The 23015-nt window shown below is 38.0% G+C and overlaps 1 protein-coding gene across 1 annotated transcript; it reads right to left on the bottom strand.

Moving 5' to 3' along the window:
* Nucleotides 1–288: 288 nt before the first annotated feature.
* Nucleotides 289–22860, bottom strand: LOC102220581 (zinc finger MYM-type protein 4-like). Its single transcript, XM_023352802.1, is given in 30 exon segments — nucleotides 289–1086; nucleotides 1543–1617; nucleotides 1702–1795; nucleotides 2602–2882; nucleotides 2884–2938; nucleotides 2941–3067; nucleotides 3144–3295; nucleotides 3374–3503; nucleotides 4363–4439; nucleotides 4540–4785; nucleotides 5515–5632; nucleotides 5716–5837; nucleotides 11109–11247; nucleotides 11426–11469; nucleotides 12023–12136; nucleotides 12222–12396; nucleotides 13450–13604; nucleotides 14329–14479; nucleotides 14581–14961; nucleotides 15511–15626; nucleotides 15728–15878; nucleotides 16025–16237; nucleotides 16443–16668; nucleotides 17462–17586; nucleotides 17717–17913; nucleotides 19073–19136; nucleotides 19537–19683; nucleotides 19775–19827; nucleotides 20852–21437; nucleotides 22655–22860. Coding segments are annotated over 30 exon segments (4695 nt in total). The 5' UTR covers nucleotides 22694–22860; the 3' UTR covers nucleotides 289–944.
* Between the last annotated feature and the right edge of the window lie 155 nt (nucleotides 22861–23015).

Genomic DNA, 23015 nt, shown 5'->3' with positions numbered 1-23015 from the left:
GTATTTGTTCTTCAGAAAATTTACTTACTGCACCGGAAACCCATCTGAAAAATTGTCGAATTTTGAATTGGAAAAAAAAAAGTAGGAACCCTCCAGATTCTTAAGAGTAAATATAATGTATGTATTTCCAAGAAGTGAGGCCTGAATATATGTTCTGTGTTCATCATGTGGACAGCAAATTCAGCACTGAAGACACCAGTTTGCTTATCAAATTATTAGTCAATCCATCAAAAAGGGTGAAAGCACAAATTCCCTGGTTAATTAGCTTAAAAGTTCAAAACACACAGATTATCTTTAAACAGTTCTTTAATATTTTTATGCAGTGTTGGAACTAGCCACAGAAATTGATTGTAATCTCTTAGGATTTTTTTTATTATTTCTTAACAACACAGCTTTCTGTGTCTGAAACAAATTAAACTCTTTGGGGCTTCAGTTGTAATGAGTTCTCATACAGATGCAATAACATTTGATGACTGAAACATTTACAGGACAAGTGCACGCCTGGGATTCATGAAAAGGAACTGCATGTTGAATATAAAAATGGAAACAGCTCAATGTTGTAACCGAACTAAATCTTGTAAATAAAAGTACACAGTCAACTAAAACAGCCAATTAACAACGGTAGTTATGAAAGGCCACAAGGAGCTTAAAATACAACAAAATAGGATATGAGAATGAAAAAGAGGCACTAAGAGAAAGTGTTGCCCAGATAGGGTTAGGGTTAGGGTTTACCCTGGCATGTTTATCTTCTATGTGCTAAATCATATCAGGAATTGATAACATTTAAAATAACGAGTGTCCTTGAGGAAGATTCAAAGTTTCTCCAGAGAAAGCACTGAAACAAAGAGAGCCAACAGCTTTTCATCATATATATATAGTCTAAAAATAAAACATCCAAACAGTGGAATAACAGCAAAACACACTTAAAATGTTGGTCTCTTCTGTCACACGGACGACTGAGAGAGTCCCTCAGCTGCAGCTGATCGCTCGTGTTCCTGCTGAACCTCCCTGACTGCCAAGATGCGAGTGAGCATGCTCTGGAGGGTGGAGGCGTCCAGCGGCTGGGACGAGTACCAGGAGGAGCTGCTGATGACAGATGGAGGAGTTATTACCGTAATAATAAAAAAAAACAAAAAACACTTTCTTTTAAACCTTCTAGTATGATCAAACCGTCTGGGAACATTTCACCAACTGCTTCTCAATCCGTAACCTGGGAGTGTTTGATTTTTCTAAAGAAGCAGTTGTATGCTACGTGACATTTCTCAACTGACTAAAGCTATTTTTACATTTGTAACCATATATGAGAGTCTAAAAAGTTTTAGCGAGTGATGCATGACTTCTGTTTTTCCTGGGGTGTAAATGTGATGTAACACAGTGCTTCTTTTTTGTCTACTCTTCAAAATACTAAAGACAACGGTACTTTAGATCAAATAAGGCAGAAGTTATAGAAATACTTCTCTCCCAGGGTTTGACATCAGAGGAGCCTTCGCGTTTGTGTTTAGTTTCTTGTCTGCAGAGCGAAATAAAAGACAATTTCCTCACCTTGACCTGCATGTGTGGACGTTCCTTTGAGGCCGGAGGTAAAACATGCTGCTTTGATTCTTCACAGACTCTGGGCTGTAGGAGGTCAAGACGACAAACCTAAGATGTATTGACTTTAAACAGAAGCATGTGTGTCTGTGTGCCTCTGTGGGGACTCACCATCTAGAGAGGTAGAACTCATAGAGTCGGACGGGACACTGCAGGGGGTTGGCTGCATTTTCCCACATCTCTCCGTTGCTCCCTACTTGATGGTCTGGAAGCAAGATGAGGTATGTCACATTTTAAAATACATTCAAAGTTATTTCTTATTTTTCCAAACAGGCAGACTTTCTCTCTGTAAAAGTACCCTAGGCCCACTAGTCTTTCTAAAGGATATAACACATTTTTGATCCCGTCCTTTGAACCAAAACCTGGAATATGTCCGATTTGTGAAGAACATGACTGAAAACCAGCAGGAACGAGTATCTAAAAGTTAAATACCCAGGAAAACTAATCAAACAAAGGCCTGAGACAGGACCTAACAGATGTGTAGACAGTTAATCATCTACTAGACAGCAAGTTTTTAGCTAACAGAGGAAAATTATAAATATATCCGTCAAAATCTATTGGGAATTATTGCTCATGACCAGTTTAAAAATTAATTTTCCCTCCACTTCACTTGTGAACCATTACCTCTTGTAGGTATATCATTTCAAATCTCAATTAAATACAGTAAAGATTTTGGCTGGAATGTGGAAGAATGAGACAAAGGTTTAAGGTTCATGAATACTTTTGGAAAACTCTTTGACTGTCCACCCTTCCTCATTGACAGGTTCACTTCAAAAACAACAGAATGATGGAGGAGAGCAGGAGTTGGTACTTATTTTATCTTGCACACATGCTGTGTTTGAAGCTACACTCTTGCTGATGTTCTTGGCCTCTCACAAAGGTAAATGTTGTAACATGTAAAGGGGGAGATACATTTTAGAGCTGCAGTGAGTTAATATAAAGGACTGGATTAGTTTCAGCTATAAGAAATAATTTGAAAAAGCCACAAAAAGTTGCTTTTCGAGGCGCCACCTTTCTGCTCAGAGCCAGATGTCCCTGTGCTGTTTCTCTCGTACTGGAGGTAAACATTTCCGGCTGTGCCTTGGGGTTTGTAGCGCCGGGTGAAGTTGGAGAAAGACAGACATTGGTGCTCTGCCAGCGTGGTGAGGTGGAGGTGCTTGGTGCAGAAGAAGAGCAGCGTGTTGAGCAGCACTATGGGTGAATAGGCACCCAGCTGCTTGCACTCCCACAGGTAAGACTCCTCGATGCGAGAGGGAACGATCCCACCTGAGGGAGGAAATGGGAATGTTGGGAAAATCAGGAAAAACTTGAGTTCTGATGGAGTTAAGATGGCCAACTGAAAGCTTGACTTCAGTGACGTACCACTTGGTTGCAGCTTTGGTTTCCAAAGTTGAAGCATCCTGCTGAGCTCGCTGCCAAACTGACTGTAAACCTCATCTGTGAAAATGTTTTCTATCCGCCCCCGCAGGAACAGATGCTGTTCACAGAGAAGACAAACTAGATCAGAAAACTCTGAATAAACCAAACTGGAAACCAGCGTGATGTTTGTGCACCTGTTGGATTCCCAGACAGAGGTAGAAGATGCTGTCCGGGCTGTAGGGCTCTCCGTTCGGCCGCCGGACCTCTCTGATGAAGCGGGTCAGAGCGAAGCCCAGCTCAGCGGAGCTGCACTGAACGATGTCCTCTTTGAAAACTACTCGACTGGCTGTGGAGGCAAAAGAATAAAATGTTTATGGGAGCAGTTTGGAGAAATTCAAGGAAATGAACGACGACGTTGCCTCACATTCTGTTGGCTGCTTGTTGCTTTGTTGGATCCAGCTCGTCCAGGCTTTGACCCCGTACAGATGGTTCAGCTTGGAGGAGGCAGGTGTTCCTGAAACACTTCGATCAGCAGAACCAGTTCGCCTGCGACCCTGGATGGACAGATGGTGAGAGCTTTAGTTCAAAACAAGCCTCTGAAATAATGAAATGCATCTCAGAATGATAAACCCACTTAAAATATTAACAGATAACAAAAATAAGACAAATACCCTGCAGTTCTACTCAAATAAAGCATTAAAAGCACATATTTCTACTTTCACCAACTTGTGAAATAATCTGTATTTAATAATTAATACACTAAATATACTAAATAATCTGTATTTAACAGTGAATACAGGCTATTTGAAGCCAAGTTTTGACGTCTGCTACATTTACTTAGTTTGCAAAAGTAAAACAAGACCAGTTTGGATGCTTTTTTTGTTGTTGCTTTTGGTACAGTCTACCCAAAAAATCTAATCAAATAGTTTGAATAAAGGTTGTATAATGAGAAATCAATATTTCAATATTTATATGTAACATAAGAAGCTCAACAGAGAAAGGACTATATAAATTATTTTAGTGAACACTGCAGAAATCTTTAATCCTGACCAACTACATTTTTGCTAAATCTAGCATCAGCTCTGCTTGTTGCACATCTTTGCTCTCTGTGATTCAGAAAGCAAATAGCAATAGTACTAAGTACTAAATAACCAAAAATAATTACTGGCTGAAGTACATATTGTCACTGTATTTGTAATATTGTCCTCAGAAGCACAGTTGCAAAACTTTGCTTCTGAGAAAACTATAAGGATTAACTATAATCACTAAAACTACTTAAAACCGTCTAATTTTGCTTTACTTTTATATTCTTAAAAAGATACTTGAACTTTTGAGTTTTGTCCTGGCCTCGTTTGACATGAGCTTCTCTTATCTTTAAATTTTACAACGCTGGTCTGTCAGAAAGTGTTGTACCCGTTTCCTGCCGTAGGAACCTTCTCTGCGTCTCTTAACTCCTCGCTGTTGAACAGATGAGTTCTGATTCAACAATTCTGTCAAAACAAATAAAAAAAAACTCTCAGCGTCGGTGTTTTTACAGCTGAATCAGTTACATTTCTTATAACCATAAATAAACCATAAAGTACAGCGCACCAGGCTGGAGGTCAGCTTCCAGATCCATCACAGGAGAGGAAGGAGGCTGATCTTTGCGTCTGCTGCTGGGAGGATGATTGATGACAGCTGTACCCGTCTCTGGTTGGTCATCAGTCTCATGATCTGGTGCTTCTGTGCTTCTCTCTGAGCTTTCAGTCTGAAGCAGGTCAGTCTGAGCTGCTATCTCTTCATTTTGCTTTGTGGGACTGACAACTTCAGTCTTAACATCCCCAGAACTGCACTGATCTACAGCAAAAAATACACAAACACAAGAAGCAGAAGAAAGAAGAAGATTTTAGTCCTGAACCTAAATCACGACTGAAGAGTCTGAAGCAAAACATCTTAGATAAATCTTCTTCCTGGTTTTATATAGTAACAAACCTGCTCATAGTTTAGAGTTTCCTTACAGATAGCCAAATTTTCTATTAAAGCTGACTTTTTCACTCATCATCTCTCGTTGTTGCTCACATCACTGGGAAATCATGTAGTGAAAGCTCAGTTAGCAAAACAAAAGAAGAAATTTTAGGAGTAATAAAGTACATCAGGTAATCTTTCAGCTAATTGTCTAAAAAGCATGCCTGTTTTGCAAATCACTTAAACTTATTTGCCTCCCTGGAGTTCACTTGATGATATTTGCATAATAAAGGCATTAAAGTATAACGTTATAACATTAGAAACAGTGTAAAAAGTACCAGGACTTTGAAGGCATCGTAAAAGATTTTATGTTCATTTCATTAAAGCAGAGGCCCATGGGTTGATTGCTGGTTTCCTGCAACTTTGTTGACTAAATGAAAATATCAGGAGTAAGGCAAGGTGGTTTTGATTTTATTTTGACAGGGGCGTTGGTTCGATTGTTTTTTTGCTTCATTTTAAGACGTCCAAATTAAAATGATTTATTGTAGAAGGCACAATTTAAATCCTCCTGATTATCATAACTGATTCCAATAGGGATTTTGTTTCTTCTGAAATCGTTACCTATACTGGAAAAATATCTTTTTTCTTTTTCTTGCTCCTCTTCATCAAGCTTCTCCATCTGGACAGCTGCATCTTTCACATCCTTGGTCTGAGGCTTGACAACAATCGGCACTGGAATCTGGAAAACAGGAAACTTCCAGTTCCAGCGACTCCCAGTGTAACCAGTTATTCCCATTTCATACAAAGTGAACTGGCACATACCGGCATGGGTACCACCATGGCAACAGGCGTGTGCTGGGAGTACATGTTCATAGGCACTGGGACAAAGACTGGTACTGGTACTGGTACTGGAACCATGAACACCTTCATGTTTTCCTCCCTGTCTGCAGCGGAGATAATAATGAGTAAAGGGAGAAAGAGGAAGGTTAGAGTTTCTTGTGTTTATTGATATAATCTTAATCTAAAATAAACACTTGCAACACAACAAAATATTTTGGAATACATTTATTTTTAGCATATTATAAGGAACAGTAGCGGTTCTAGACCAACTTCACCGATCTATGATTTTTTATGGTTGAAAAATACAAAAGAATGAAACAACAAAAAGGTGGAGGTTGTAGATCCCTGATCTATCAGATAAAAACTGTGATATTAAAACAATATGGATAAAAGCTATAAGAGAAGCCTTAGTTAATTTTAATTCATTGTTACAGTAAAACTTAGGACTTTGGAGGTAAACCAGGAAACTGGTTAAAGAGACAAAGTACTTACAATTTGTGTGCCAATGGAAATCATCACAAGAAACTGATGCAATATAATTTTTTTTAGTACGAGGGTCAGTTTCAGATTTTTTTTTTAAAAAACCAATCCTTTTATATATTGTTTAAAACGCTGCATTTTTTCTAAATTAAACCAAACGAATATAGATTTCTCCATTTTGTATTATTCTTTTGACCAATAAAGCTTTATGAAAACATATTTTTTATAAACTTAAGATTGTATTACTCTGTTTTAGATTATTACATAATGTTGCACACCATTGGCGGCTTTTTATTTCTACATAGCTTAAAGTTCCCTTCGATGAACCAAAGTGCAATTCTAATATTTAGCCAGCAGATGTCGACATTTGTACACGTATCTGCTGCGCAACATCCAGAAATTTCTGTAGGTCAGAGATCCTATAAGTAAAACTAACCTTTGACTATTTGATGATAGCATGCCACAGCATAACTGAGAATAACAAATATCTTCTGTGGATCATCCAACAAGTGTAATCGGATAAAAAAACAGAGAACTGAGAAGTCTTTTTTTTTTTTTTCAAAAACCATTTATTGAGACTGTTTTCTTATAACAAGACCACTTACTTAAAATTCACTTGGTAAAAATCCTAATCAGACAAAGATTTAATGTCCAAAGTAAACTTTACCGTTGTAAAACAAAGCTGGAATCGACTCTGATGCATCAGTGAAGTGTTGCAAGGAAATCACTGTAACTTCAACAGTCTTAGAGTAACAACAAAAACGGATCAGCAGAACAGGTGATTCAAAATTGCAGGTGACAGTCTGTGTGTGATACAAAACTTCACACTGCTTGCTTCCAGCTCAAGTCACATTATCCTGGCAACAGTGTTTTATTCTGATTTAAACGCTCAATGTGATGTTTAAAGACATCTAGTTGAATTCATTCATAACTGAACAGATGATGATGGATTAAAAAGCTTGCACCCACAAATCCATAAATGTCATTTTCTCTAGAAGTTCACCATAAATTAGTGTTTTAAAGAAAGGAAACCAATTTAATACTGAAATATCGATTAGAAAATAAACATGGCACAAAGCAAATGAGGTGAAAAAAAAAAGAAAATGACTAATAAAAAGATGAACAGTTTTGCACTTGTTCTTCAGAGGAAATGTTTAAATAAAAAAAACATGCTGTAAAAGGATGAAATGTGATGAGTAAAAGTTGACAACACACTGTAACTTTAATGACATGTTGATGTGTTCTGACACATATATTAATGAGGTAATAGTTTATTAGATCTTACAGTAGGCTCCGAGAATCTGAGAAGCCCTTCAAGTATTTCATCCTCAACCAGTAAAAGCAACATTAACACAAAGAAGAACTTTAGTACTACAGCAAATCATAGAAATCCTGTGGAAACTAAATACTGCTAACTTAAGATAATATACAGGGTTCCTACATGACTTACAAATACAAATAAATACAAATGTCGGGATTTTGTCAAACATTTAGTTTCAGGTTTATTGGCAGTGTGCAGTGAAAGAACAATAAAGGTTTCAAATCTGTGTGGAAAAATCAATTTCTTTAATTTAGAAAAAGCAATTTTTGACTGACAAAGCTGAACAAATGTTCCTGTGTACACTTATTTTCAGCAGATATCTTACACCCCCAAATTATATGAATGGAAATTATTTTTTATTTGTCTAGAGACCAATTTTTATCTTGAGAAAATGACTTCTGGAGTTTCAAAACATCTCATATTGAGATTAAACCTGAAGTGTTTGGTACTGATTAAAAGTTTGATCAGCTTGCCGTCTTAAGATGAGAGCTCAAGATAATTATGTTCAGCTGATAAGTTCTTTGTATCAGAATACAATGTTGAGCTCATTCATGTGAATAATTTTAATATAAATAAAACCCCTAGGTTGTTTTGTAGTGACAAAAGCTTAATTAGGTCGTCGTTATTCACATCATGTAAGTTTCTAAGATATGACTGTCCATAAAATTTACAAAACAAAATAGTTCAGATGGATTATTATTTTATTACTGGTGTATTTATTTGTTCTCATTACATTATCTAGAAATATCTAACCACTTGCTGACAAAGGTTTCAGTGTCTCGCGATAAGACCTGAAGATCATTTTATGCTTTTTGATATTATCTTTAGATGACATGATGTAAACCTTCCATGGCAAATGATTTAGAAATTTAATGAGAAGCTTATTATATAGTAATAATTGTTCAATTAGGATATTGACTAAAACCTCAAGATTGTTTTGTTGTAGCAAAATTGTCATAAAATCATCTTGAAATAACAGAACCCAAAAGTTTTTGCTGCAAAAAGTTTCTATTTTTCATTACCTCAGGATATGAACTTTACCTTTACAATGGGTCAATATTTTGATCAGGATTACTATGTTTGTTATGCCAGATCTCAAGTTAAATTTAAACTGAATTATTTACATATCTTGATAATTAAATCATTATCTAGGAATAAAATGGTTTGGATCTCAGGCAAATATTTTCCATTTTTTAGAACTGGGTTTCTTTTTAAATACCAGTTCAATTAGATCCTTAATATTTTTGCCCAGTTTGTCATGCAAAAGGTTTTATTATATCATCTCAAAATAGCATGATCTTGAAACATTTGCAGCAAAATGTTTCATTATCTTATCTTCAGTTGTTTTGTAGAGATAACAGTTAAATTAACCTGAGTTGAGGTCTCTGACTGTTTTGTTGTATCTTTATCTCAAATTCGGTGCCCAAACCTTCTGGCAAATACAGCCAGTCTCATTCTTAAGATAACATGACTGAGCCTTTTTTTTTTTTAATTAAATAACATCTCACTATCTCAACAAATCAAACCACCAACTTTGGAGATACAGTATTCGCTTATTATCTTGCTTATTCATGTTGAAAATATCCATCAAAGACCAATGATTTTTTTCCCCTTAATTATACCCAAGAGTTGTGACAATAATGAATTAAAAAATAACTACTTCTTTGAGGTGCAATCCCTATGTTATATGAAGATTTTTTTTGATAATCAATAGACAACAAGCCCATGATGCTGAGACAAATCCTACCAAAATGATTTAAAGCAGTTCTCATCCGTTAATAACTTCAAAACTTCCATTATGTGTGATCGGTTTAATAATTACTCTACTTTTTATGAGTAAATTTGTTGGGCAAAGTCAGATTTTTATGAGACAGTATATGGAGAGGAGTCTGCAAGCACTTTTCTTTTTCCCCCCACAAAATGTCTACAATTTTATTTTGTCCACATCAATCAAGGTTTTAAATTCCAATCTATACTTTTCAACATTGTAGGAACCCTGTAATTGCAAAGAAAATACAAGATCAGTTTTTTCAATTTAGTGAGAGATGCTCCCAGCATGGTTTGGGATTAGCACAGACTGCGTAGTGTGAGACTGAACAGGAAGATTTTTAGGCTGCAGTTTGTTTTTTGTCTGTGTCTGCAGCCAGAGATGGGAGATGGCTTCTCAAAACAGCAGATCAGGAAGCTGGAGAGAGAAAAACCGGGTGACAAACTCGACCCTCAAAGGAAGTCAACATGTACTTCAACAACTAAAGACAGCATATAAAAACATTAAACTGCATCAGTAAGCATGAAAACAGGTTTATTGGTATGAATTAAAGTGTTTCTGTTACTCGAGAGGCTCACCTGGTGCTTCGTAGTTAAGTTTTGTGTGGTAAAGTTCAAAACAAGGCACAGGACAGAGGCTGGGCTCCTCAGTACATGTCTTACAGTAAAACGGTGTCTGTCTCTTCATTGTGCCACACTCTATTTCAGACTCCACATCCTTCTCTTCCTCCTCATTTTTCTCCTTGCTGACAGAAATTCCCTGCTCCTTCTCTGGCTCATCGTCACCATCCTCCATCTTTCGCTTCTTCTGTCCAGCCTCGCCTTCATCCAGCTTCCTCTTCCTCCTCTGGGAGCACACCTTGCAGCTGGAATCCATCTCTTTTCTACCCAGGAAATGGCGCCCGGTTAGTCGAGCTGGCGTGAGGTTGCTCGGCTCAGTTTCCTCCTGGATTTTCGGAGACCGCGGCGGCGATCTGGATGGTTGGTCGGACTGCGAGGAGCTATCTAGCAGAGCTGGTGCAATTGTTAAGAAAACTATTTAAATGAATCCCAGAAGAAGAACATTCAATAAAACATCTAAGATGTGACAAAAGCTTGTTTTTGGGATATTAGTGCAGATGATTCTCTATTAAAAAAACTTCTTTAAAATTTTAAACACGTTTTTACACAGCAGTCAGAATGACCTGAGTTTAGAAAATCAAGAAGGAATTCACACAGTTGGGAAAAAACAAACATTTAATTCAATTTATTTTAAACTGTAATAAAATGTTAACACAAAAGTACAAATTTCATATTTGTATATTGTAATTTGTATCTCCTCCTCACTGAGATCACTGACTGCTGTATAGAGAAAGAAGAATATTGACTACTAAGAACTACTCCACAAAATCTCACTTCAGGTGATAAAAATGAGAAAATGAGAATGTTTGTAGTTTGTAAATTTCTCAACATATACGAACTAAACATTTCATATTAGACCTACTATATACCCACACTGTAAAATGAGTGTAAAGCCGAGTGTTCATTCAGAATAGATTGCAGGACTTCTTTCTTTGGCGACTGTTCAAAAGCCATTTTTAGATGTGAAACAGCAGAAATTCATCCCCTCATATATTCCACTACGTTGTTCATAGTTACATATTGACATGCAAAAGTGTTAACATTGGCATGTTTCATTTGCTAGCTGCATAAGACTATAAATAAAATAAAAGGTAGCCACTAAAGTCCTTAGGAGTGCATTAGTCTCCTCTGCAGCATTCTAGCTTGCAGCAAGCCTAAAACACTGAAAGGTGTTTCATGTAGTTACCTTCTGGTTCAGGGGAAGGTGAAGGCAGCTGGCACATGATTTCCTGGTCCATGGTGAAAGGTCGGCACAGAACAGATTTGTTTTTCATCTGACGGCGACGGGGCGCGGGCGCTCGCATGGCGTCAGTCTGAGTACTGGCCTGCGGGCGTCACAGATTTGATCTGATTATTTCCTATAAATATGTTTTCTCTAATCAGGTAAATAACAGTTAGAACCTCAGTAGTTTAAAAAGGACAAAAATGCTTTTTAAAATCTTGTTTAAATTATATTTAATATATATTCAGTTTGAACTGTATTTTAAAAAGAAATGTTCATACATGATCAAGGTTCTTTCCATCTATGCTGGAGGATGGGAGCTCTCCTGCAAAATCGGGATAAAAACAAAATGAGAAACACGACAAAAACTAAAATTAAACAGCTATATCAGAAGGCCTAAATTAGTTCAAACGTTTGTGTGTGGAAGAGTTTTAAAGGGGAATACACAACTGAAAATGGGATAAAAACAAATAAACAAATAAAACCAGTATAACAAAATGGAACAATAAAGAATGAACTTAATGGTGAAAAAAAGCGACAGTTATTTTGAGGTGTAGAATAATAGGTGCCTTCCATGCATTGCATAGGAGGCATTGAAATGCCTTGCTTTGCTTTTCTATGCATTGCTATAGAAGCCCCCAAAAATACTTTATAAAGGGGAAGAACAAAAAAAAAAAACTAAAAACATAGTAAAATGCTGCAGAAGAACAAGACTTGTGTAATTTTCTAGGAAAAAAAGTGAAGCTGAATTAAGAGTTTCAACATGTTTTCTGGACTAGCTATGCAAACTTAAGATGCAGAAAATAAATAAAGTTAAACAAATAAAGTTAAAAAAAATGGACTTAGAAAATTTCAGGATGTAAGTGGTAGAAACTAACCGGTCAGCGCTGTACCTGCCGACCCGCTGGGCTGGGAGGCCGAGCCGTTGGCTAAAGAGACAACATCTGCAATGACAGGATTCATCTTCGAGGGGTGATGAGGCTGCGCTGGAGCTGGACAAACATTTAAATTGAAAGATTGTCTTACTGAAGCAACAGACAACTGGATAAGAAACTTTGATTTTAAATAACTTGCTACCGGATGGCAGTGGCGGGGCAGAGGCCATGCCGTTGCTGGTGTGTTGGCTCGCCTCAAAATGAAGGCAGCAGTACTGCAGCAGGCAGGCCATGTTGCAGAAGTTGCAGACTGAACCCAGGCACTGCAGTTTCTCACTCATGTAGCCCTGCTTCCTGCAGCTGTCGCACCGACCCATCTGGGCAGAGGAACAGTGAGGGAATAAAACATCAGATTTGATCACACTGGGATCTAAACCGAGGGGAGCCAACAGACCCTGACCCAGAGCTCCAAATCTACACATGCTCTGTGGAGGAAGTCAGTTCATGCTTTTCAGATCTGATGTATAACTATGAAGAATGTCAAATTCTCACTCAAAGCATACAAATTGATTTATTTTTTTAATGAATTTTTCCAGCGCTGCAGAAATACCTGAAAATGAATCAAATATGAATCACAGAATAATAATAACCTTATTTGTTCTGTTTCACTGTGAAAAACATAAATATGACAGATGGCAAAGTTTATAAATTACACATATTTTCTTCCAAATAGAGTATTGTTACAAATTACCATTAATTGTCATAATTAAAAAAACTATTAACATTGTACACATTATTCTCAACAATATTACATTTATGATCAGATTGGTCTGTGTACATGACTTTAAACTGTTGCTAGGATTAAGATTAATAGCATTTTTGTATATTTGGAAATTAATTCAAGCAGTTTTTCATGAAATTGCCCTAAGGAGACATTTCTTGTGAATTTATGTGATATAAATAAGCTGATTATTTGTAAGTGATACAGCTCCAGAAATAGACACAATAAAAAAATAGAAAAAATGACCAAATTGAATCCTCGTGCTGCTTGGTGTAAAGAGTCTGACCTTCCTTCCTGTTTCTGATAAGAGCTCTTATTCAGAATATTTACACGCGAGTATGAGGTTTTTACTGAAATCTCCAAGGGAGGAATAGCAATTTTGTTTATACACACTCTAATCAGAGGAGGGAAAGAAGAACTCAACCTAAAAAGAAAGAATATAGATTTTCTACCCTAATATTTACATATTTTTTTTACATCCGTGATGTTCCTGAAAGGTAAAATATCCACAATGGATAACAGGAGATTCTACTTCTTTAAGATAAGTTTTGGTTTCCTTTTCTGGGCACGAGCTGCCTCAATGTTTTTTGGGTTTTTTTGTTACTTGCTGTATGAACACATTCTTGTGGGACGTCTGTCCTATACTTACTCCATAGTAGAGCACCGTGTACTGCGACATGCAGTGAGGTTTGCAGAACTCCTCGATCTTCCCGCCATAGTGACTGAGCATCATCTTCTGGCCAAGGCCACAGCAGTAGGAGCAAGGGCGCAGGGCGCGTTCCTGTTTGAAGAACTGCTTACAGTCTGGGGCAAAAGAAGGAAATGCCTTATTAACAAGATTAACAATCCTAAACTTCAATGAATCTGTTAAACCTGCTGCAGCTGACTTGACTTCATTATTCACTTTGTTTAGATCAAAATTCTATACTTTTCCAGATTCAATCCTTCAGAGATTTCCGTATCTCTAAACACCATATTACAGTATAAACAAACAGATTCAGGCAGATCTTTTTACTGACGACCTTGTAAAAATGTAAGCTTGCAAAAGCCAGAGATTATAAGAAAGGAGCAGAAATGTATTGATTTGGTCCTTAATTGATCTGTGCATTTATTGTCTTTTTATTTATTGTGAATTTTTTCTGATAAGAACTTTGATTAATTGTCTTGATAAATTTGAATTAATGATAAAAACAACATCTACAATTATATTGTCAGTTTTTTAATACTATTTTCTCCCATTTTTTACACAAGAGCATAGATAAATATCAGTAAATTTGACTCTGCATCATAGGAAATTAAGAAATGCTTTTAGTTAGTATTAGTATTTATAATATTTGCCGTGGTAGCTGCAAAATTCTCTAATATAAGACGCTAAAACACAGATCAAAATCAACCACAAAATTCTGATTGGTAAAACTCTACTCTACATTTTATATTACAAATATTTTCCAGTGTTTATTTTTTTAGGATGTTTAGTGAAGTACATCTTTTGCATAAGCAGAAAATAAAACATGATCTTTTAACGTACATTCACTGCAAAAGAACACGTCCTGGTGACTGAAGCTGGTGACCTCATAAAGGACCTTTTCTTCTTTACAGTAGTCGCACACAGAGAGGACATTTTTCTGGGTGTTGTACTGATCACAGCACGATTTACTGCATAACAACAAAATACGACCCTGTAGGCGGACAAAAATCCGACATAAGAGGCATGAATGTTTGTCAGCAGGGTTTCACAGATTGATAGAACAAAGTTAAGAGAGTGACTCAAATTTCCCACCTGGTGGGTGATTAGCAGCGGCTTGTTGCTGAACTGTTTGCTACACTGATAGCAGGTCAGAGCGATGGCATCACTCAGTCCGTCCTCCAGCGGTTTGACAGGCTGCTCTAGGGGGGATCTGGCGTGGGCTTGTCCAGGAAGAGTAGGAGTGGACACAGCCGAATGCGGAGGCACTAGAGGGGGTACCGACGTGTAACTGGGGTGGTGTCCTGGGTATGGGACTGAAGATGAGTAATCCTGAGGAATGGGGGGGACAGAGGTGGCCCCGGTTACCCCATTGGCTGCGGTGGAGGGTCCCGGCTTTGGAGCATCCTTATTGGGAAGGTCCCTGAGAGACGAGGTTCCATTGGTAAGATCAGGCTGAGATGTGGGAGGAGATTTCTGCAAAATAATTGTACAAAAAACTCATAAGGAAGAACATAATTAAACATGACATATATATATATATATATATATATAGGGATGCAAGTTATCAGTTAATGAGTTACTGATCGACTAACGATTAATTGATAAATTTCCATTTTCTTAAAAACCTGAGTTTTCTCTTGCATCAGTAGAATCTTTCCATAAGATGAAGGGCTAAATTTTTCACTTGTTGAGTGTTTATATTTCTAAACAGAACCACATAAAGTCCAGTTTCCATCCCACACTGTGTTGGGACCGTTTCTCTTTCCTGCTCTGGGATCCCTCCACCATCTTTGTTTCTGCGTCAACTGGCTCCAGTTAAGGATGACCAGTGTCGCCCCCTGCTGGATGGCGGGCAAACTACAACACTAAAAGAAGGTCTAGCAGCCTTGATTAGTTAATCAATTGGAATTAATTTGAATCTAATAAACCATTATTCACCAATTAATCATAGGTCGATTGCTTGAATTCTACATATTTAAATGATTTATTCTGGATTTTATAACTGAATATATGATGTTTTACCCTGAATGTGGTCACACAGGCTAAGGAACAGAAGCTGCGAATGGTGCCATCCACCATGGCGAGATGATACTGAGGAACCGCAGAAACTTTACACAGGCCGCAGGGGAATGGAGTACCTACAAAAACAGTTAAATTAAACATAAATTAAACTATCATGTTTTAATGCTGAGCCCTTAGATTCAGTCTGCAGGACCAAACTAACAATGCTACATCGTACCTGTGAGGCTGTGGTTGGGTGGCCGACTCTGTTCCACACATGTTGGAGAGCAGTACAGTTGAACTTTACCCTTGTGGTCACGCTCCATGATGGTAGAGGACACCACTGTGGTCTTGTGACAGTTGGCACACTCTGTCGTCTTTCTGCAACTCTGCAGAAAAAAATTGTTGCTCACAATTTTTCAGGGAGTCCTGATCATAAAATTTCTGTCTCTACCGACTTGATTTGAGAAAAACAGAAATTCAACCTAAAACTGCAATAGAAAGGGAAACACCTACTTCAGTTCTTGCAACATACCTGTTTAAAGGTACCAATACAGGTGGAACTACAGAAGTTGAGCTGAGACTTTTCAATGGTTAGCGTGTGACAGGAACCTGACTTGCTGCTGCAGTAAAGCCCACAGCCTTCGCAGCAGTTCAAGGCAAGTTGGCGCTGTTTGCGCCAGGTTAAGAAGCAGTTGTCACTGCAGAGTCTGTGCAGTTTCCCTTGATAGGTGACTTCATGCTCAATCTGCTGCAGAAATAATGATCAAAGACAAAAACACCAAATGAGCTCGAGTTAAAAGGGACAAAAACAACGGCAAAGACATCTCAAGGACACAATCCATGCAATAAACCTTTATTAAAGATGACTTGCATCATAGTCAAAAGCAAATGTAAAGGTTTTTACATGCAGCTAAACAGAAAAGTGAAAAAAAAAAATTAAAACATCATGCCTTGTTGGTGGATTTGCAGACGCCACAGAAGGGTTTTTCAGCTGGACGCTCCACTGGTTTTTCGGGTGGCTTCTCAGGCTTCCTCTCAGGTCGTTTATCAATTATAAATTTTTCGCCTTGTTTCTTCTTGTGTCTGTATACAGACAGACAGAACTGGCCACAAAAGTGCATGAATGTGCTGTTTTCTGCTGGGACTGTGACCATGTCCCTTGGCTGAAGGATCTCCCTGCAAACAGAGCAGAGGGAAGGATAAATGCAGATCATTGGTTCTCCAACGTGACACAGCTCTCAGGTGACACCAGGTTTGCTTCTAATTGGTTGAGAAGTGCTTCTTTATGTCTCCTCCCCAGGAACCACAAGCTTCAAAATACAAACTGAAGATCTTTACTTCAGTCACAGAAGTCCAGTTGTCTCTCAAAGAGGTAAAGCATCTCAATTTTGGACCAGTCAAGGCGGATTTCTGTTGTAATTATTTTTGTGCTGAAAGCTGATCAACGAAGATGTTAAATAAAGATTCTATTGTTCCTGAATCACGGTCAACTCTTTTTGTTTCCTCTCAGATTAAAGGTGGAAATCAAAGCAAAAACATAAAATGTCTCTCTTTGACTTGAACATTTCCTGTGAAATAAAACTTAATTTGTAGGGTTTAATTAGCGTAGTACTTGTTACTCAATATTTGCTAGTAAATTCATTTTGCCCATAGAAAGTAGATATGAGACAGTAGAATAATAAATATAATTCTTGGTTGACAGTTCTTGTTGATTTTTCCCATATTATCTTTAGTTGAGTGAATTTCTGTGTCAATTCCAAATAAATCTGAGATCCTGAGAAAAGTTCAGAAATGTCCTGATTGTTCTTTTTATGCTACACCTATTATTGGTAACAAATGAAGATTTATAAGTTTACAAACCCAAAGTTACTGGTAGATTTCATCACTGACACCTTCAAAGTGACCACATATGGTAGCTAAAAAAAGTAATGAAAAGCCTAGATGCGTTGCAGCCAACAGGAAATTCTACCTGTTGCACTGGAAACACGCGCGACCCTTTGTGATTGGTGGAAGATGGCCCGTCAGACAGACTGTTGAGCAGAAGAGCTGAGTTGAGCCTTTTCTTTGGAAAGCTGTTTGGCCTTTCAGCAAAACCTAGAAAATATTAAGACAGCATGACATAAACACCCATCTCCTCCAAATCTACAAAACAGACCATAAATAAAGAAAAAGCAGCGATGTAACAAAATCTATCACCTAAAGTGTAAACCCTGGAAAACTTTACCTTGGCACAGCCGCTGCAGCGAACACTCCCAGGTACCGCAGGTGGAGGAGGGCGCGGAGGGAATGCGGTCAATGTGGGTATTGGAGTCGGGACTGAAACTACTGGTCTAACTGGGAGGGAAGCCACGGCCTGCAGGACGGCTCCTCTGCTGGGGATTAAAATATGCGTCGTGGTCGGGGCCGGAACAGCTGGAGGCACTTGGATTAATAAAAAGGAGGGGCGGGAGATCAATTTTTTTAAACTAAATATGTAACCGTTTATTACTAATAACCAGTGAGTCTGACTACTGGTTCTGAATGAATTTTTGTTTTTAAAATTTAAGTAAGAACTCTTGATCTAAGATAAGAACAGAAATAACGCAGAAAGGAGACAAATTTCAATTGAAAGTGCTAGACAATAAATTACGCATTTCAACCAAGGATGCTGAAACTTTTCTCAAATTAGCCACAGAAAACTGAAATATTTTCAGAAATACAAGCATGAATGTAAGAGTCAAGCAAAGTCCCTTGTGCTGAAAAAGTACAGTGGGAAAAAAACTTTTAGCTTCCACTTGTAAATTTTCAATGTAGCTTTAGTGGTTTATGTAGAAGCTTTGACAGGCTAAAGAGCGTCTTCAATTCCTTTTTAAAAAAAAATTGAAATTCAAGAAAAAAGGAGTCAATTAGAGGCTGGATATTCACATAAAACTGTCTGACCTATAATATAAGAACTGTTTAAGAAGCATGTTTTGTTGTACAGTGAAAAGAAAAGGCATTTTTCCATTAAATATTACCTCTAAAATGTTTTGATCATCAAATTCTCATATCAGACAAAGATAACTTGGGTAAATGAAAAACAAAATTATTTAACTCATGATGCCTTCAGCACTTCCGCTGCCCACCTGAAGGATTTGCTTTTTCCACTCCTGCGTTTTAATATATCTTTTTATACTTGAACATCTGTGGTTTTGTGCTAACGACAGGCTTTGCTTGGCTGAGGCGAGTTGCAATGAAAGCAGAGTGAACCTTTTCTTCATTCCCACCTGTGACAACTGCAAATATGCAGCAATGTCACAGCAACACAAGGACAAACTGTGACACTAACAGAAAGAGAGACGATGCTCCCCAGAGCCCTTGCACCAAACTGCTGCCCATTAAACTCACAAGATAGACATGTCATCATGTAAAACATGGTAAAAAAATACAACAACATGGCTAAGGTATTCCACAAAAAGCATAAATAGTGTAACAAAAGCTTTAGTCTTAGTTTGATTGGGATCTTAATGAGAACAATTTATTTTACCACCTTTTTCTTCAAGACTTGTCTTTTTGAATAATCAGCCCCGTTATTTTTAAAGTAAACAGTAAAGACACTCACTGGTAGAAGACGTGAAAGTGTTTCCTCCTCCTACAGAGAAGACAGAGCTGATCCTCAGCTCTTCCTGAAAACATCAAGACAAAAACAAAGCAACATCTTTATACTCTTACTTGGTTTTATGCATCAGGACATAGAAAATGAAACGCAGCTCCACTCAAGAGTGAACAAACAATTTCATAGTGAGCAAGACCTGCAGAAAATAACAAAATATTCACCCTCAAAGGCAAGAGTTTGGTGACTGCTGTGCATGTTCATAGGAAAGTTTAAAGACCAAAAACAACAGAATTTTCTGTAAATAATTTTTAAGTTACATTCCACAGAAAATCTGTGACTACTGAACCATGAATAGACAGGGGGCCCACTGTACTTTAAACAATAATCTAAACTGAACTGTCCTAACAATCTCAACTGAGACTTCACTAAATCTGCAGCTAGTTTAGTTTTACATAACAACACCGACCTACCTCTTGCTCCAGCTCCTCTTTGATTTGCTTAGTTGAGTTCTGAGGAAGCAAAGCAGCATCATAGCCTTCATCAATCGGCTCGTCCTTAATGTTTATCCTGGGAGACGGAGGAGGATTACGATTCTCCCCTTGAGTGTTCCCTGACGTCTGAAAACAAACCAAAAAACCCCCCAGCTTTTATGGATAACTGGCGCCAATTTGAAAGTGAAATTACTCCAAATTTTGTTTAAATCCTGACCTCTTCCTGTTGGCTGTCTTCCGTCTCCTCTGTCTGGTTCAGGCCCCCAGCAGCTGGCAATAAAGAGAGAATGTGTGTAAACAAGGAGAGATGATAGCACACCATTATCTCACCATAACCAGCAACATAAGAGAAGCCCACAGGCAATTACTGACTCCCTCCGTATGTTATCCTCTATTAGCACACAATCGCTCAGTGGAACTTGGTTTTAAGCTCATTGTTTGTGTTAAGATGACGTTTCCAGACTCAAATTTCCAGAGTTTTTTGCCCATTTTCTAAAGTTTAAATACTAAACTCCACTACATATATTTATGGAAGTGATATATTGTTTTCATTTTGATGAGGAAGCACCAAAACCAGAGACAGGAAGGAGATAAGTAGGATCTACATAGTGAAGTGAATCTGCATGGCTGTACTGATGACACACAGACAGATGGACATATGACTAGACAAGGGGTGCCAATTATATAATAAATAAATAAATAAATAAAAAATTCTGTTTTGATTAACATTTGAAGAAACTTGCAGGTTGAAAATCCTTCATCTCCAGCTCATTAATCACCAATGAATCTTTTATTTACGTTATAGCTGCCGGTAAGCTTTTATCGTATTTTTAACAATCAATTTTAAGCAATGAGCTCCGAGTCTATGAGGCTGCAAGGCCTCCTATCCATTACCTTAATCTTTAGATCCCTCAACAGATTCTTGATCAGATTCAGGTCGGGGTTTTGAACCAACTGGGCTTCTTCAAAACATTAAGATTGCTTCCAATTAAAGAAAACGATTTCTTCAGATCTGAATCTGTCAGTAGGCAGAGTACTTTTGAGCTTAAATGTGTGAATGGATGCAAGTGGATAGATGGACAAATGGCTAAACAAGCAGATTAAAGGATGGAACCTATATTTATAAAATAGGATAGTGAATAAAGTCTGTAAAAACAAATAGTTTTTCCGCACTCTAATTTCCAGACATGAAGAGTACTTTAGTAGTTTATATATTTTTCCAGAGAGTGTTGGGGCATTGTATTTAACAGACTGGTGATCAATCTCCTTCTTAGTATACGTCATGGACTTTTACCTTTGTCGTGCTCCGGGGTGTTATCCTGGGAGGAGTGGGAGGTGTTGGCAGACTCGGTGCTCCCCTCATTCTCTTGCTCCTCCTCTTCAACTTCAGGTTTTTGGTCAAAGGGGTTGCTCTGAGACGCACTGTTCTCCTGACCAAGCTGACTTATTTTGCTGGCCTTACCCACATCAACATCTTCTAGGGAGCCCATCGGCAGGGCATAGTGCCAGTCCTCCTCATCCTCCTCCTCAGGTCCATAAGAGGGAAGACCATCCAGTGCATCATCAAAGGCTGCTCCACCACTCCCTCCACCTCCTCTTTCGCTCCTCACCATATTAAATGAGGACAGCTTTTCAGAAGAGGATGAAGTGAGGGGAGGAAAACTTGTCTCTCCCGTCCCCTCATCCGTCTTTTTCTCTTGTCTGCTCGAGTTGCTATCTTCTTCAAGCGGCTGGCTTTCCGCTTGTTCTAAAGTTTCGTCCAGTCCCTTTGATTCTGGCTGACCGCCACTCTTGGAGGAACCCACAGAGCCTCTGGAGGAGTCGGCGAATTCTCCCAGCCCCATCACTTCATCGAACATTCGGGACATCTCCTCGTCGCGCTGAACGGAAGAAAATCCATTAGGAAAGAATCCCCTTAAGTTTTTCAATATGACTGATAAGCACTTAGGAATTTCCATCACTCGTACACTAACAAGGTTTCCTCCAAATTGATACTCAGATAGTTTTTTCATCTGAATTATGTTAATAAATTACTGCTGACTGGCTAAAACACCTATAAAGTGGTGTCTCCACTTCAGTTCATCATGAACTAATCATTTCATGATGTTCTCTAATCCTAACAGGGTCATTGAATGTTTGGAGGAGTCAAGACAGGACTTTTAGACCCGACACACTGTACCAAGTATTAAGCATAATAATGGGATATAATGGGGCTGTACCATGGAGGTATTAGCATAGTGCACAAAGTGGGTATAACTACATCACAACCGTTACTTCATCTCAAATAAGCAGCCAATCAATACACAGATAGTACCAATCAATACTGCTTTTGCAATGTATAAAACCTTTACTTTAACCAAACTGAGGATTTGTAGACCACTTTTAAAAAGCCAGACAATGACAGAGAACAAATCTCCAGCTAGAATTATGTTACAAGTTTGTTTATAACTACAAATAGCATGTGGTAAAGGTGTAACTTCATAAAGGTAACCCTAATACGTGGGTGCCTTTATGTACATTTCTGACCCTCTAGTTGTGGGTACCTCCCTAGTATTACATGGATCCAGGCCTAGTATGGTCCAGTTGTGTGCAAGAGGCGTGTCACCAACTCTTTAATAATAAGTAGTTAATCACCGTTTAATTTATTTTCAGATGCATAAATAGTCGCAAACGTACAACATTTGCTTAGGACAATTTAAAAAGATGGTGGAAATATTACGGCTTCAGAAGTCACTGCGGTGAATTTGAAAAAACGGACTAAAATCTGCTATTTTTATTGTTCACAGCAGTCCTTGGTCGTGTTTTGTAAGAAATGGAGGCAACTGCAACGCAAGCCTAAAATGTATGGGTTAATACAGGACCTAAAGGTGTACAGAAATACCAGCTAAACGCGGTGATTGTTTGCGTTTTCCATTTTTTTTCCCTGAAACAAGATGCTAAGCAGGGCTATGTAGCTAGCTAACCGATGCTAGCCAAAAATGAGCACCTCTCTACCGGAAGCTGAACCTAAACTACAAAGGTTAAAATGAAACTGCGCTAACTAATACGTTTAGCCGTACCTGTCTGTTGATGATCACTTATCGTTTTATTTTCATACCTTTAAACGTTTAAGTCGAAATTCCTCCGACTCCGCCATGTTTTAATTATGCTGCAGACACCGCGCTTCCAGATGCCCACCTCCTCTTTTTTTCCTCCTCCTCCGCCTCAATGGTGCTACAAGACGGACCAACAACAAATATGATGCATTTAATCAGGACTAGCTGCTAATTTAATTCTACAAATAATACACGCAACTATTAAACCCCGAGTGTTTTATTTAGTGACATTTTCAGAAAATACACAACTACATCAAAAAAGCTTTACCGTAACTCCTAGACTAAGTGCCCCCTTTCTATTTTTTTATTCCTAGCGATGTAGTAAATGGCATTTTGTAATCAAAGCCTTAAAAAAGGCTTTTC

This window comes from Xiphophorus maculatus, chromosome 19 (assembly GCF_002775205.1).
Source record: "Xiphophorus maculatus strain JP 163 A chromosome 19, X_maculatus-5.0-male, whole genome shotgun sequence".
NCBI classification, from domain to species: domain Eukaryota; kingdom Metazoa; phylum Chordata; class Actinopteri; order Cyprinodontiformes; family Poeciliidae; genus Xiphophorus; species Xiphophorus maculatus.
The sequence above is the reverse complement of the archived record's forward strand: the minus strand, read 5'-3'. Positions and strand labels throughout refer to the sequence as shown.